At 34.3% G+C, this 15000-nt stretch overlaps 1 protein-coding gene across 1 annotated transcript in view; it reads right to left on the bottom strand.

Moving 5' to 3' along the window:
* Positions 1 to 15000, bottom strand: part of LOC144972003 (sialin-like) — a 28935-nt gene that overhangs the window by 3354 nt on the left and 10581 nt on the right. Inside the window, exons 4-8 of the mRNA XM_078913083.1 lie at positions 13840 to 14073; positions 11825 to 11912; positions 10250 to 10345; positions 8067 to 8194; positions 4937 to 5086 (exon numbers count right to left, since the gene is read on the bottom strand). Of these exons, the coding sequence (XP_078769209.1) occupies positions 4937 to 5086; positions 8067 to 8194; positions 10250 to 10345; positions 11825 to 11912; positions 13840 to 14073 (696 nt within the window). The remainder of the gene's footprint in view (positions 1 to 4936; positions 5087 to 8066; positions 8195 to 10249; positions 10346 to 11824; positions 11913 to 13839; positions 14074 to 15000) is intronic.

The raw sequence follows: 15000 nt of genomic DNA, 5'->3' as shown, positions 1-15000 counted from the left end.
TGAGTCCCAATGGCACCCTAATTGAAAAGTCTGTCAGTTGAACCTTGTGAGATTCCCTCAACTAATGGGAGCGATCTATATTTCCTTTCCATATGCTCGAGGTCATTGGTCACATTGGAATATGTGCTCAGAATGACCCACATAGTGAAACGCGTTCACAGTTTGAGAAATATCCAACATCACAATTGGTCATTTTGCTTAGCATGACTCATGGGTATGTTTACAACTTTCATAAACACAGCAGTGTGTTTACATTTATTGAGAAATGTCCACTCGTTGTACAGCAACAAAGAATGTGATCGATGACTAGGTTGGACGAAAACATGAATATTGATCGCTCCCATTGTTGTGTGATTTGTTTGTTCCTCTTGTGTGGATATGTGATCATGTGGTATGATACCCGCCTTCAGACCGGGAGGAGGATCGAGTCTCGCTTTGAGAAGCGTATGGTTGTGTCCTTGGAAAAGGCTCTTAGCTCACAGTCTCTCACCGGACTCATGTACAAGATGAGTATATCTGACCGATAACAGCGTTATCTCTGTTCTGTCATCTGCATTTTTGCCAAATTGGGCCCTAAAATTTGCCAAAATTTGCCAAACCCCCCCCCCCCGAAAGTTGCCAAGAAATTTGCCAAAAAGACCAAAATTTGCCCAAAAATTTGCCGAGGAGAACTAAGCATTTCAGTAAAAATTAACACGCGATACAGAAAAAAAATATAAAAGACAATTTATTACATTTAAGGAGGCTACATTATGAATAGCGTTGTTACAAAGATTTTAAAGGATCATTATCCGTAGAGAGTAGCTTCCCTTGGTTTGGGCCCAGGCAAAGCTGCAACATTTATCAAGTTTCGCACTTTTTTTTCGTTATGTTATTTTCGCTTCTTTTTTTTTTCTCAAAATTTGTCACGCGATTTGCCAATTTTCCCAAAATTTGCCACGATTTGCCTATTTTGGGAAATTTGCCAAAATTTGCAGATCGCCCTGATATTTGCGGCCGCAAAATATGCAGATGACAGTCTGTTGAAAAAAAAAAGAATGTAATATCTCCTAACATGCGTCATTTCTCCTCCTAAATGTTAAAAAACAATGCCCTTCCGCCACGAAGGTATATAGATAACCTTATACTTCACCCATGTTGTCCAAGTGAGCAAATAATTATAATAATAATAATAATAATAATAATAATAATAATAATAATAATAATAATATAGTAATAATAATAATAATAATAATAATAATAATAATATAATAATAATTATTATTATTATTATTATTATTATTATTATTATTATTATTATTATTATTATTATTATTATTATTATTATTATTATTATTATTATTATTATTATTATTATTATGTACTTTATTCATCCAAAAGGAAATTTTTGTACAGACGTATAAAATGCCGACAATGATACATACATAAACATAATAATGTACGTAAATATAATGTGGTAAAGTAAAATTTGGTAATAGGTATAGTGTAATATATTGTAAGCTGTAAGAATTATTACATAGTATAAATTTCAAGGGACATACAGATTATATAATTGTAAAGATATAGATATCTAGTAACGGAGTGGCTATTCGTCAGTACTGACCCCCAGATAATTTATGGCAATTCAACGGCTTAATGACATCATTTACAACATTTTGTTTACTCTCGGAAAGTCTTGATTGAGAGTTGTTCGAAATCGGGCGCCTGCTGCCAGATAGCTATTGGCCTAGCCAATTTGACCAAAATTTACCACACAGAGAATAATGTTTCTCCAATTAATTTAAAATTAACATTTATATCTATATTAAATTACTCCTAGTCCGTTAGAATTTTTGTGATTAACAAAACCGATTGAGTTCTCCAAGGAGATCAGAGTTTTAGTATTGTTTGCTAAAGTAAGGTTCTCTTTTCACATCGAGCACGACTGTGCCTCAGAAAAAAATAAAATTGTGCGAGTACAAGTAGCTACAAAGCAGTCGTCTCTCTCTCTCTCTCTCTCTCTCTCTCTCTCTCTCTCTCTCTCTCTCTCTCTCTCTCTCTCTCTCTCTGACGCTCCCTTAAGCATATTCAAGACCCTATAACTATGAAGTTGTTCTCTTTTTTTTTGTTGGTTTTTGTTTTGTTTGTTCGTTTTTGTTTTGTTTTTCTCCGGAGTCATATTGTTACGTACAAAAAATGCGCAAGGCAATAAATTTTGACGTCACACTGTGTTCTAAATTAAAATAGTAATCATCAAAGTGAGTAAAAGTAAATAAATAAAAAATGTTAAAAGTCACGCTAAGAATCTCGTCAAGTTTGATAAATCAGTTTCGAGAATTGAGGTCTATTTCAGGCGCCCGTTTCGAACAACTCTCAATCAAGATTTTCCGAGAGTAAATAAAACGCTGTAAACGATATTGTTAAGCCGCTGAATTGACTTAAATTATGTCTGTCCATTTCTGATGATACCTATAATAAGCTCAGTATTAATGTCGTCAGTATTCGTTAAGATAAGTACAATTTTTATTTCCGGTGGACTGAATGTACAGCTGTGCTTTCAGTCCACTGGTGGACTTAAAACACAGTTCCAACAAAAAATTAAAAAAACAACTCATCAATAGAATGGACAAAGTATTATAAAAGAATCGTAACAAGAAATATTATCTAACATATTTTCCTCTATTTTTCTTTGATTTAAGCAATAACGAAAATATACGAAAAAGCAAAACAAAAAAAAAAACAAAAAAAAAAAAAAAACCAAAAAAAAAAAAAAAACCCCAAAGAAATAGCATGGACAACATAAAATAAAAAAGAATCTTATGGTGTCTTGAAACAACGGCATTTAACGCGTTAGAAATCAAACTTATCTAAGTGACCAAGTGTTACTGAGTGTCATCGGATAAGTTGGTCTGGGATTTTAATTGTTTTGTTTTTAGTGGAATACTTTAGGGAGTGACGAATAAGTGCGAAGAGGTCTTTGTTGCACTGACGAACAGGCCTGATGTTCGTCAGTGCTGATCAATGGCGGGCGGTGGCACAGACCGAAGAGAGGTTGTCTGTGGGCGGTGGCACCTGTTGTTTAATAATGACCAATAAATACCAGGACCTATTGGTGAGTACTGACCCCCCAGGCGCTGGTGCGTGTTTGTCAGTACTGACCCGCAGGTGCTAGCGTCTGGGGGTCAGTATTGACCAATAGCCCTAGCCAATAATCTAGTAAAGTGTAAATTGATGTCAACATATAAGAAAAAATATTAGTAAAAAACTAAGAATTAGATAAAGTATAATAATATTGTAAATTGATTGAGAAAAATTACTGTATAAATTACACGGCACATTATGTAGATTAAATAGGTAAATTGAAAAGTTGTAGTAAGCGATTTTATAAATTGATGTTCAAAAATTGTGGGTATGGAGTTATTTTAAAGAGAAGGATTCAAAGTTAAAAGAGACGTAGACCAAAATTTATGAATTATTTTCCTTATTAAAAATTCTGCAACTGTAAGGTAAAACGGATCGGAGGTGTCTTTCACTTTTTGTTCTGATAGACAACAATCGGTCACTTCTGTTCGACTTAGAAATCTGATAATTTAAAGGATGTGTTGAATTATCTAAAATATTTCCAATTTTCTTAAGCAGCATTCTGTATATAAAACATTAAAAGACATGGATCCTGTGGTGAGTTTGTTAGATCTTTTAATAGTCCTATCAAAGTTAGCTTTTGCTGAGCTCAGACAATACACCAACCCCCCCCCCCCCCCCCGCAGACAGTAATACAAAAAAAAAAAAAAACCCAAAACACTTTCTATTACAGATCTATATGATAACTTACAAAGTGTTTTGTCGATGTTGAGTTGGGACAATTTTCGTAAAAAGTACATTCTTTGATTACTTTTACTATTGAATATAACAGGTATGTACGTCCCACCGTAATTTGTTGTCCATGGTGATTCCTAGATATTTGTATTTTACTACTTATTGTATTACTTAAACATTTTTAATAGTAATCTGATCTTTTGTATTCTTATCTTTTCTAAAGTCTATACTTAATTCTTTGGTCTTACTTACATTCAATTCAAGGTGGCTATTGCCGCACCAAGAAACATATTTATTTATTTCTTCCTTATAATTTATTTCGTCATTATTAGTAATTAGTCGTTGTAGAGTAGTATCGTCAGCAAATTTTATAAGGGGTATGTTTAGATCTGCGCTTTTACAGTCGTTTGTATAAAGTATAAAGAGCATGGGAGAGTTTACACAGCCTTGCGGAGCACCAATATGTATAGTTATGTTATTGGAGACATCTCCTCTTACTTGTATATATTGTAGTCTATTTGTAAGGAAGTCTAGCACCCCGGAGATGATATAAGGATTAATTTTAAACGTAGAAAGTTTATGAGCAAGGAGGTGGTGCTGAATCGTATTAAATGCGGATGAAAAATCAACAAAAAGAATTCTGCAGTAGCTTTTTAGGCGTGTCTAAATGTTTGTAGATGTTATTTGTAAAAACTAAGATGGCATCTTCTACACTGCGCTTACTTTGGTAAGCAAATTGATAATGGTCCAAAAGAGGTCTAACAAGGTTATTGATTCGTAACAAAATAAGTTTTTTCAAAACATTTCATAACAATTGATGTGAGAGCGACATGTCTCAGATCATTCATTGATTTTACTTTGTATTTTTTGGGGACAGGAATGATTTCTGAAGTTTTCCATATACGAAGGGGTTAATAATCTTGCCCAATGAGCTGGAACTGGGGACCTTCCGGGTGACAGTGCAATGCCTTAACCACTTGGCCACTTCGGCCCCCCCCCTCCTACATGTTAAGTGTTGGCTAAAGATTCCTGCAAAGAAGTGTACGTCGGATCACAAGGATTCCATCCACATGTTTGGCCTTACCGCCTATCTTGGCAGCTTTAAGAGAATTTTCAACTACTTATGGCATGATTTCTTTACCTGCTTGATGTCAAACTTGAGTACTTCTTTCATGTAGCTTGGGAGACCAGTGAGCATTGTATAATACATCCAGTTGTGGCACACGTGAGCAGTGACGCACGCCAACAATGCACGTGATGTCAGAAGAGCCCGCCATGGTACTTTAAAATTCTGATGTAGAGAAGAGAAATAATAATACATACCGTCAACAGGGGGTAACTTTGCTTTAAAGGGAAAAGTTGCCCCTATATGTGAGTTTTGGAATATTTTGAGTAATCTCAGCGTTGTTGTAGTTGTTTTCCTGGTTAAAAACTACTTTTTAAACTCTCTCCTTACCGAGCATTTTCAGTATTTTTCCAAAATGGCAGGCTTACCCAGCAGAAAAAAATGTTTAAAAAAACAAACAAACTCAAACAAGCTCTCTACAAAACAACTTTATGTTCTTACTAAGTAAACAAAGATCCTTCTTCAAAGTTTGTGATGTACAAAATAAATCTAAATTTAAAAATTTAAAGTGAAGTTTCCCCTTTAGGCAGAGTTATCCCGATTGATATATATATATATATATATATATATATATATATATATATATATATATATATATATATATATATATATATATTACATGTGTGTACTACCATCAACAATGTAACAGACTAATCTAAAATCTAAAAACAGCGTCAAGAAAGTGGACGTGAAGATGAAACTTGTACGACTTAAAACTTATAGAACATAACATGGCTTTGGCTCGATGTTAATATTAACATTGTATCATTCGAATGACATCGATTTAAACAATACAAAGTTATCTATAATAATAATAATAATAAATGGCATTTATATAGCGCTTTACCCCGTTGTCACAGGCTCTAAGCGCTTTACGGTGATTTAAAACAAAACATATTACAGTAAGACAAGTTTTATGGAAACGTGATACGAATTCAATTTGACAACAACAAAATATGATAGTAGTATTGCAACATTATGACGTAAAAAGATAGAACTTTAAGCGATATTTGAACCTTGTCAACGAATTCGAGCATCTCACGTGTGGTGGGAGAGAGTTCCAAAAATGGTGGGGGGGGGGGGGCGGAAATTTGAAAGATTTTTCACTTATTTTACGCAATGGCTTAGGTTTGACAGGGATTGATTGGTCAGTGCTTGGCCTCAAATTTCTATTGGGGACATATGTGTTTAGAAATTCTTTAATATAGGTAGGACTATTGGTGCTCAAGGATGTGTAGACAACAGTACAAATCTTATAGGCAACTCTTTTTTCCACAGGAAGCCAATGTAACTCACTGAGAAGGACAGTTGCTGATTGGTATTTTTTGTTATTGCGTACAATGCGTTATTTTGAGTAACCTGAAGTTTGCTCATTTTGTCTTTAGTTAAATTCGCCCATAGGGAGTTACAATAGTCCAATTTAAATAAAACAAGGGAATTAATTAAAAGTTCTGCTACATGGTGATTTAGTTGCCTGTTTAAGGATACTCGGCCTTTCACACATTAAAATCTCAGTTTTACTATCATTTAATTTTAACTTATTATGGTACATCCAAGATTTAATCTCATTAAAACAGCTCGTCGTTCGTTGTATTAAGAAATGTAAATTACTAACGGGTGCTGAATTATATATTTGCGTATCATCTGCATAAAAATGATAAATCAGATTGAATCTGGATATCCCACTAGAAAGAGGCTGCATATATACAGTAAAAAGGACAGGGCCAAGAACAGTCAAAGGCAGCTGAAAGATCTAAAAGGCATAATACATTGATATTGTTAGTATCAGCATTACATAACAAGTCATTGAAGATTTTAAGAAGCGCCGTTTCAGTACTGTGTTGATGTTTGTAGGCTGACTGAAAGGGTTGTTCCAAACTGTTGTTCTTAAGATGAGATGTTAATTGTGTCAGTACTACCTTCTCCAAAAGTTTTGACTAAAAAGGTAAATTTGATACAGGACGATAAATGTTTAATATACTGTGGTCCAGTGATGGTTTCTTCAGAAGTGGCTTGACGAAGGCAATTTTAAAGCACGATAGAACTTCGCCAGTCAGTATGGATGTATTTATGATTGATGTAATGGATGGTAATAATGTATCGATGGAGCTCGCCAAAAGCTGTGCTGGTAGGAGATCAAGGTCGCAGGATTTAAATGGGGCATTTTGTTATCAACTCTTTTATAAAATTATGTAAAACTGGTTGGACCTTGTCTAAAGGGGTACCGCAGAATGTATTTGTATCTATAAATGGTTCATGCCGGTCTAGTTCTGAACGAATGTTATGTCTTTTAAAAAGTTGACAAATTTGTTTGGCAAGTCTCTTTGATTTGTTGTAGATGGTAATGAAGTGCATCTTTCACGTCCAAGTAGATCATTGCAGATGTTAAACAATGTCAAATTGAATGTAAGCTTCAATACGAAAATATATAAAATGGACGTTTAGGGTTTCCCCTTTATCAACAAAACAGGATGAATGAAATACTACAGACGAATGAGATACTGTGGTAGTGGCTTTGTTAAGATGAATAAACAAAAACATTAAAGGGCAGGAAATAGCCCATTTGTCCCTTTTTTCCTGCCATCAGTGTTTTTGTTTATTCATCTTAACATCGCCACTACCACATTATCTCATTCGTCTGGAGTGTTTCATTCGTCCTCCTGTATTGATCAAGGGAAAACCCGAAACGTCCATTTTATCTGTTTTCGTTTATTAATGTGAAGCTTACATTCAATTTCACATTGCTATTTTTTTCTTCGATCTTCGAGCAGCAACATTTACATCTATCAATAGTACTATCAATAATCATTAAACAAATGAGCAACACAACATTACTAGTCATATGAAATTCTAAGATAATACAACTCTATGTCAACGTTATAAAACTATCCAGAGAACTTTCCATCTTTGGTTCGAATCCAAATTGTAAAGATTTCTGTTTAACATCAGTATTTCACCTGGATAAGCAAAGTTTGAATCTAAAGAGAGAGAGAGAGAGAGAGAGAGAGAGAGAGAGAGAGAGAGAGAGAGAGAGAGAGAGAGAGAGAGAGAGAGAGAGAGAGGTGAATTGTGATGAATCAATGATATTATCAATCATATGTCTATTGTTATTGACTGCTAACAGCAGGGAGTAAATTATACCAACCTTGACGGTATCGTTTTTAATACTTTTGTTAATGTAATCCCTCTCTGCCTTGGATATCGTAGGATGGCTGTCTGGAGAGTTGGATACCAGGTAAAACCATACTGCACACAATAGTACGCCAGCGCCACCTAAAATGCGAGTAGCAATAATATAAGATTATTGAATTCCGACTTTTGGAGTTTAGAATACGTTCCCAATATACTCCTGCGCGACCTTAGGATTACGCGCCGGGAACGGAGTTTGAAATTTCAAACACAAAAGCCCAAGAATTCATTCTTATACTCATCTAATCAAAAGGAATCATCTATGAGTCCAATGTGAGCAAATTGGGGGTTAATAATCTTGCCCAATAGAACCCCCTCCACTAAATCTTTCCTTGTCACACAATACGTTGTCCACTCAGCCACCTCTCCCCCATCCACTACTACTTACTAAGTATGGTAAAATTTGATTATTTTCTAAGTTCCAAAGACTTCACTTTGAACTGTTCACAGTGAGACTTGAAACTTTCACCTACTGGTTAAACGCCGAATGGGATACCATAAGACCACAAAGTCGCCAATATAATATACAGTAGTCGTTGGAATATAGCACGTCGAATTCCAGCACGCTCTGAAATACGACACGCTCTGAAATACGACACGCTGAAGCTGGGTGACTGAATGTATTGTTTATCTCTAATGGATCTCATCGGATTTCGGCCCGCGTGGATTCCAGCGCACTTTTTGGCTTTTCCCGAGAGCGCGCAAGAATCCGGCGAGTACTGGAATAGTAATTGAATAACAAGTTCAACGTGGTATTTTTGATTCCAGTATTTGTTATTTGGGAAGTAGGTTTGACATCGATATTGTGTCTTAATTGTGTAACAATGCAGTGAATACGAATGTAAGGGGAACTTAGACCATTTAAAAAGAATTTTCAACATATTTTGGCCGACAAAAATATAAACAGAGGGTTTGTTGGTCAAATGATGACTTTTTATCACATTTTTTTCATATTATCTTCCAAAACAAGTTTCTAAAAAGAATTGTCAACATATTTTGGCCTACAAAGATAAAAACAGTGGATCCATTAAAGAATTCTGACTACACTAGCATTGAAAGCCTAATAAAAAGAAAATGGCGTTGGCTGGGTCATAATATGGCCAGAGCAGAAAAGGGGTCACTTCCCAAGACAGCCCTGTACTGGACAGCAGATGGGAAGGGAAATCGGGGGAAATCCAAAGAAATCTGGCGGAGGGCCATCGAAAAATAAATAAAGGAAGTAGACCTGTCCTGGAATACAACCACCGTAATAGCCGACAGAAAAAACATGGAGCAAATGTCTGGTGGATGTCCTATGTGCCTCAAGGCCCGAAGAGGATTAAGTCGGTACCTAGGTAAGTAAGTAGACCATTTAATTTCATTGGAAGAAACAACACCGCTTACACGACAGTCCAGTACGTTTCCTACCTTGTGATTATTATTATTATTATTATTATTATTATTATTATTATTCACTAATCAAGGGACTGAATTCAGGCAGCAAATTATGTATTCACTCATAATATTGCCCGAACAACTAAAAACACTTTTAACTTTTTGATATAAAAATTCCTCCCAGTATAAATATTATGTCCAAAAACCCCACCTTTTTTTTTCAAACAATTCTACCATCACCATCACCACCATCATTCAATGTCACTGTCACTTTTCTCAATACTTGTTAAACAGCTTACTGGCATGCTCTGAAAAGACGCGTATATTAAAAAAATTGGCCAGAAAACTCGTCCTTTATATATGGTCCGATTTAAATGACCCTCATCTTGGCAGAAAAACTATCAAACCTGGGACTTGCAGTCAGAGTTTATCTATCTATCTATCTATCTATCTATCTATCTATCTATCTATCTATCTATCTATCTATCTATCTATCTATCTATCTATCTTTCTATCTATCTATCTATCCAGAATAGCGTAAAGATCAAAGTTATATTCAAATTTTCTCAATAATAATAATAATAATAATAACAATAATAATAATGATAATAATAATAATAATAATAATAATAATAATAATAATAATAATAATAATAATAATAATAATAATAATAATAATACTAATAATAATAATAATAATAATAATAATAATAATAATAATAATAATAATAATAATAATAACAATAATAATCTGAAGTGCGGTACCTGTGACATAGAAGATGGAGCCCCAACCATTATCGAAGCCATCAGCACACAATATGCCAGATAAGATGAAAGTGATGATGGTACCAAGCGGTGCGCCTGGACATTTGTATAGGATAATATTTATGACTTTAGTATTAGAATTTTTTAGTCCAGTGAAAATGGAAATGGAATTTGGTTTACATTGAAACCAATAGAAAAAAAAATACAATGATAATATAGGAGACGCATACACGTGCATAGACACGCACACACATTAAATCACACATGCATACATGGCCCTTGTATATCTATTCATATAGCTTTATACACACACACACACACACACACACACATATATATATATATATATATATATATATATAATTTATATAGCTGTGATTAACTGGAAACATTTACTTGTTATAGGGTATAGGGGCCGTGACGAATATTGCAAGAGTTGTCCTTCAGAGCCATTAGGCCCATGGAGTCGGAGTTTATCCGGGTTTCTATAGCGCTAAATGGACCAAACGATCTTAGGATATGGTACTAGGGTATGATATGTCAATTGAAAAAGTGCTAGTGTAAACAAAGTACGCTAAACAGTCTTTGTACTATAATAAATGGGAATCCGGTCTCTTTGCTTTGCTGAGGGAATAAATAAAAATATGCGAACACATTAATTCTGTTGAATCCACGGGGAAAAATGCCCAACATATTAGTTACAATTCTAACCTCGTTATATTTGAAGAGTGGTTTCCAAAACTCATTTACTCCGTTTTTCCCATTTTGAGATATTGAGGATTATTTCCCCTACAACGTCTCATTCGGTCTATTGTTTTATCATATTTAAACTTCAAATTCACACAAATCTTGGGAAATTCTTGTGTAATTTGAATAAACATTACATTTCAATTTATCTCATGGATGGAAAATCTCAAAAAGTAGAAATCGACTTAAACAGTTTTTGAAAACCAGCCTTAATTTATTTTCCTAATCGTTCTTATAAAGATTGTCAAAAATGGACATGCTCGAAACGAGGAAGCCGTGATGAAACATTTAATTATTTTTTTATGGCTTGTTGAATGTGTAAATGTTAGTTTTAAAATCATCCAAAGTGTTCCTTTTTGGGAGATATAGAAATATCCAGGACTTCTGAAACATCTCCCAATCTTCCTAGAAATAAAGACTTTGTCCTCTTTTCAACAGGGAATCTGTTACTCATGGGCAGTGTATGAACTGAGGAACTCAACATCTATCCTGAAATATTCTATGTTCTACTGACATTGTCATAGACACCAATAAAATAAAATTATGGCAAGATTTTCGTCGAGGTTTAAAATATGAAGGGCAAATGATCTTAAAATATTGTGGTTAATGATGGTGATGATAATGATAATGGTGATGATGATGGTGATGATGATGATGATGATGATGATGATGATGATGACGACGACGACAACGATGATGATGATGATGTTGATGATGATGATGATGAGGATGATGATGATGATGATGATGATAATGATGATGATGGTGATTGTGGTGGTGGTGGAGTATTTGTGTGTTTGTTGAAATGGAAGCATGTTTTCTACCTACCAGAGAAGGTAAGTGCCAACAGTCGAGTTCTCTCGTTGATTGGAGCCCATTTTCCCCACATACCCAGCATACTTGGAACAACCACGCCCTGTATTCAACAAGAAATATCCTCATCCTCATCATTGTCGTCATCCTCCTCTTATTCCTCTTTGATCATCATCATCATCATCATCATCATCATCATCATCATCATCATCATCATCATCATCATCATCATCATCATCATCATCACCATTATCATTATCCTCATAATCGTCAACATCATAATCAACAAAAACATCATCACAATCATTCTCACCACAACCCTTGTTTATAATAGTTATATATCTTAATTACCTTCACGAGTAATTTTCATGATATGGTACGAAATCAATTAGAGATTGAAGAGAAATGAATTAGCGAGGAGGCCAAATAAAAAACAAACAAATTACACCCAATGCAACACTTTGATATAACATCAAGTGCGATAAAGCTAGCACCTATAATATAATATAGTCTGGCATAGTAAAAACATGTTAGATATACATTATTCCACCTCAATCTTGGAAAATCATACCTGACCTTAGCTTACCGGAGTTCCGTCTCCCTACAGAGGTTGACTGTCATGGAACGCAGTTCTTCACGCTCAAGGGCCATTACCGAGCAGTCGATTATCTTTTTTGCCAGTTGTTGCCTCCACATTTATCCTATCCAGGACTTCCTTGGTTTGCCTCGTGCCTTTCTTTCAGCTACTTTTCCTTCTAGCACTGGTTTTTGGATGGTGTTGTGTCTCCGAATGTGTCTATCATAGTTCAGTTTTCTAATTTTAACTTCTGCCAACAGTTTTCTGGATCTTTGGCCTGCATCAATAAGAACCAGAATATTTTATTTCTTTCCGATCCATGGTACTATCAGAATCCTGGGGTACACCCAAATCTCAAAGGCATCAATGTTTATTCCTATCTCCTTCGTTATGGTCCATGTTCCACAGGAATGCATATGTAACATTTAGCTATACACATTTTTGTTTTTGTTTAAGCCAGTGAAGATTTTTCTCATTTTTATGAAGTTCTTTTTGGAAGTGCTGATCCTTCTTTTGACCTCAGCATAGATCTGCCTTCTCCTGTGATGTACTGGCCGAGGTATGTATAAGCTTGTACTTGTTCTATTACCATTACTTAGTAAAGAATATCGTTTAATAATATCTCGGAGACTTTGAAAAGAGTTATTTAACTATTGTAAACTACTTTCGTTTATTTCATTGTCTTTAAATAGAGGTTGGAGAACCCCACGGCTGATTGGCCATCTGAAATTATGTTTTGGTTCGTATGAATACAAAAATCCAATTTAAATTTGGAATTCCCAAGGGAAGAGCACTGTCTCTAATGTTTTGATAATGAAGGAACATATATTTTCTAACATGATCATTATAGATAACGAATTCACGGCACAATAAAGCCTTTTACAACTTTATGATTGCAAAATATCTAGTAATCTTACTTTGATAGGTATTCTTTCATGGCTATAGATTTATTTAATTTGTTATTTTTAGCGCGTATTAATACTCATTCTCAAGTTCGTGGTGTTTAGTGACGCAGTAAAATAACTCGTGTAATTTATCCAAAGCAATGAAAGAATCCTATATTTTACCTCTTTAATTAATATATTTGTTTTACCTAAGCCATTTCCATTATAAATCTAAGAGCAACGGCTGATGTGCACTTATTTACAGATCTGATAACCCAAATTATCACGGGCCCATTGTAGTAATGGAAATCTAAAAAACAATGAATCAAAATATTGTCTATTACAACAATGTTAATTTACGTTCAGATGTCAGACCTGCATATATGTACATTTCGGCGCCGACTATTCAGTAATACATCTAGCAGATACTGGAACCAACAAGGTTTCTATAGATGTATTATGTAGGCTGTCGCTTAGTATGAATTTGGCGCCAAATTTTCCGGCCGAAGGCCCCAAAAAGCAAGAGTACATGAATCTTAAATTATGACATTTTGATGTAACTGCCTTACATCAGCTATTCCCATGATTACTCTGAGAGCGACGACCATTCGGTAATCCCATCTGGCAGACACCGGAACCAACAAAGTTGCAATAGCTGCTATAAGTAGACCACCACCCAGTACATATTTGGCACCAAACTTTCCAGAAATCCAACCGCCAGGAATTTGTGTGACGATGTATCCGTAGAAAAAGGACGAGAAAATGATGGACTCGATGGATTTGTCCCAGTCGAACTCTTCAGTCTGAAATATCATTTTTGTAAATATTTTAACGCGCAAATGTGATTTAAATTAAATACTATCTGTTAAATATACACAGACAAGTTCGGACTAAATGCCAGAGGTATGGCCTATCTCAATTTATCAAATTAATATAGAAAGTGTTGCTATTGGTTCTTGGTTGTATATTTTTACATTTTTGTGTATTTGCATATACATTGTCGCCATAGATTCTCAACTTTGTGTTTATACATGTTCATGCAAGCCACGTCTGGAAACGAATTTCCATTTTTTAAAATGAATATAGTATATATTATTATTATATTATTAATTATTATTATTATTATTATTATTATTATTATTATTATTATTATTATTATTATTATTATTATTATTATTATTATTTTTCATATCATCATATTATTATTATTATTATTATTATTATTATTATTATTATTATTATTATTATTATTATTATTATTATTATTATTTATTATATATTATTATTATTATTATTTATCATTATTATTATTATTATCATTATTATCATTATTATTATTATTATTTTTAGAACATTTTTTTGGGTCCTCTTTTGCTGTTGAGCATCGAAAGGAAAGAAAAGAAGAGGAGGGCCCAGGGCAACTTGAAGAAGAACAGTGAAGAGAGATATGAGAGAGGGAGAGGAGACATGGGGCTCCCTGAAGATGATGGTCACGTATAGAGGAAGATGGAAGGTCCTCCGTTGCTGCCCTAAATGCCAACAGACATAATTGGCAGTAATTAGGTATTTTGCTCAGTTGGAAGATCTTCCCCCTAAAATATAATTATTCCTACACATGTACCTGCCACAGAGAGGTTTTGTTTATATTGACCTTCTGTTCATCTAACAGAGATGTTGCGTTTGTCAGAACTGGTTGAAAAAACGTACTTTGTTAAAGACTAGCATCGTAT

This window comes from Berghia stephanieae, chromosome 4 (assembly GCF_034508935.2).
Source record: "Berghia stephanieae isolate SIO BIC M18660-M18661 chromosome 4, UCSD_Bste_1.3, whole genome shotgun sequence".
NCBI lineage: Eukaryota > Metazoa > Mollusca > Gastropoda > Nudibranchia > Aeolidiidae > Berghia > Berghia stephanieae.
This window is presented reverse-complemented; position numbering and strand designations above follow the sequence as displayed.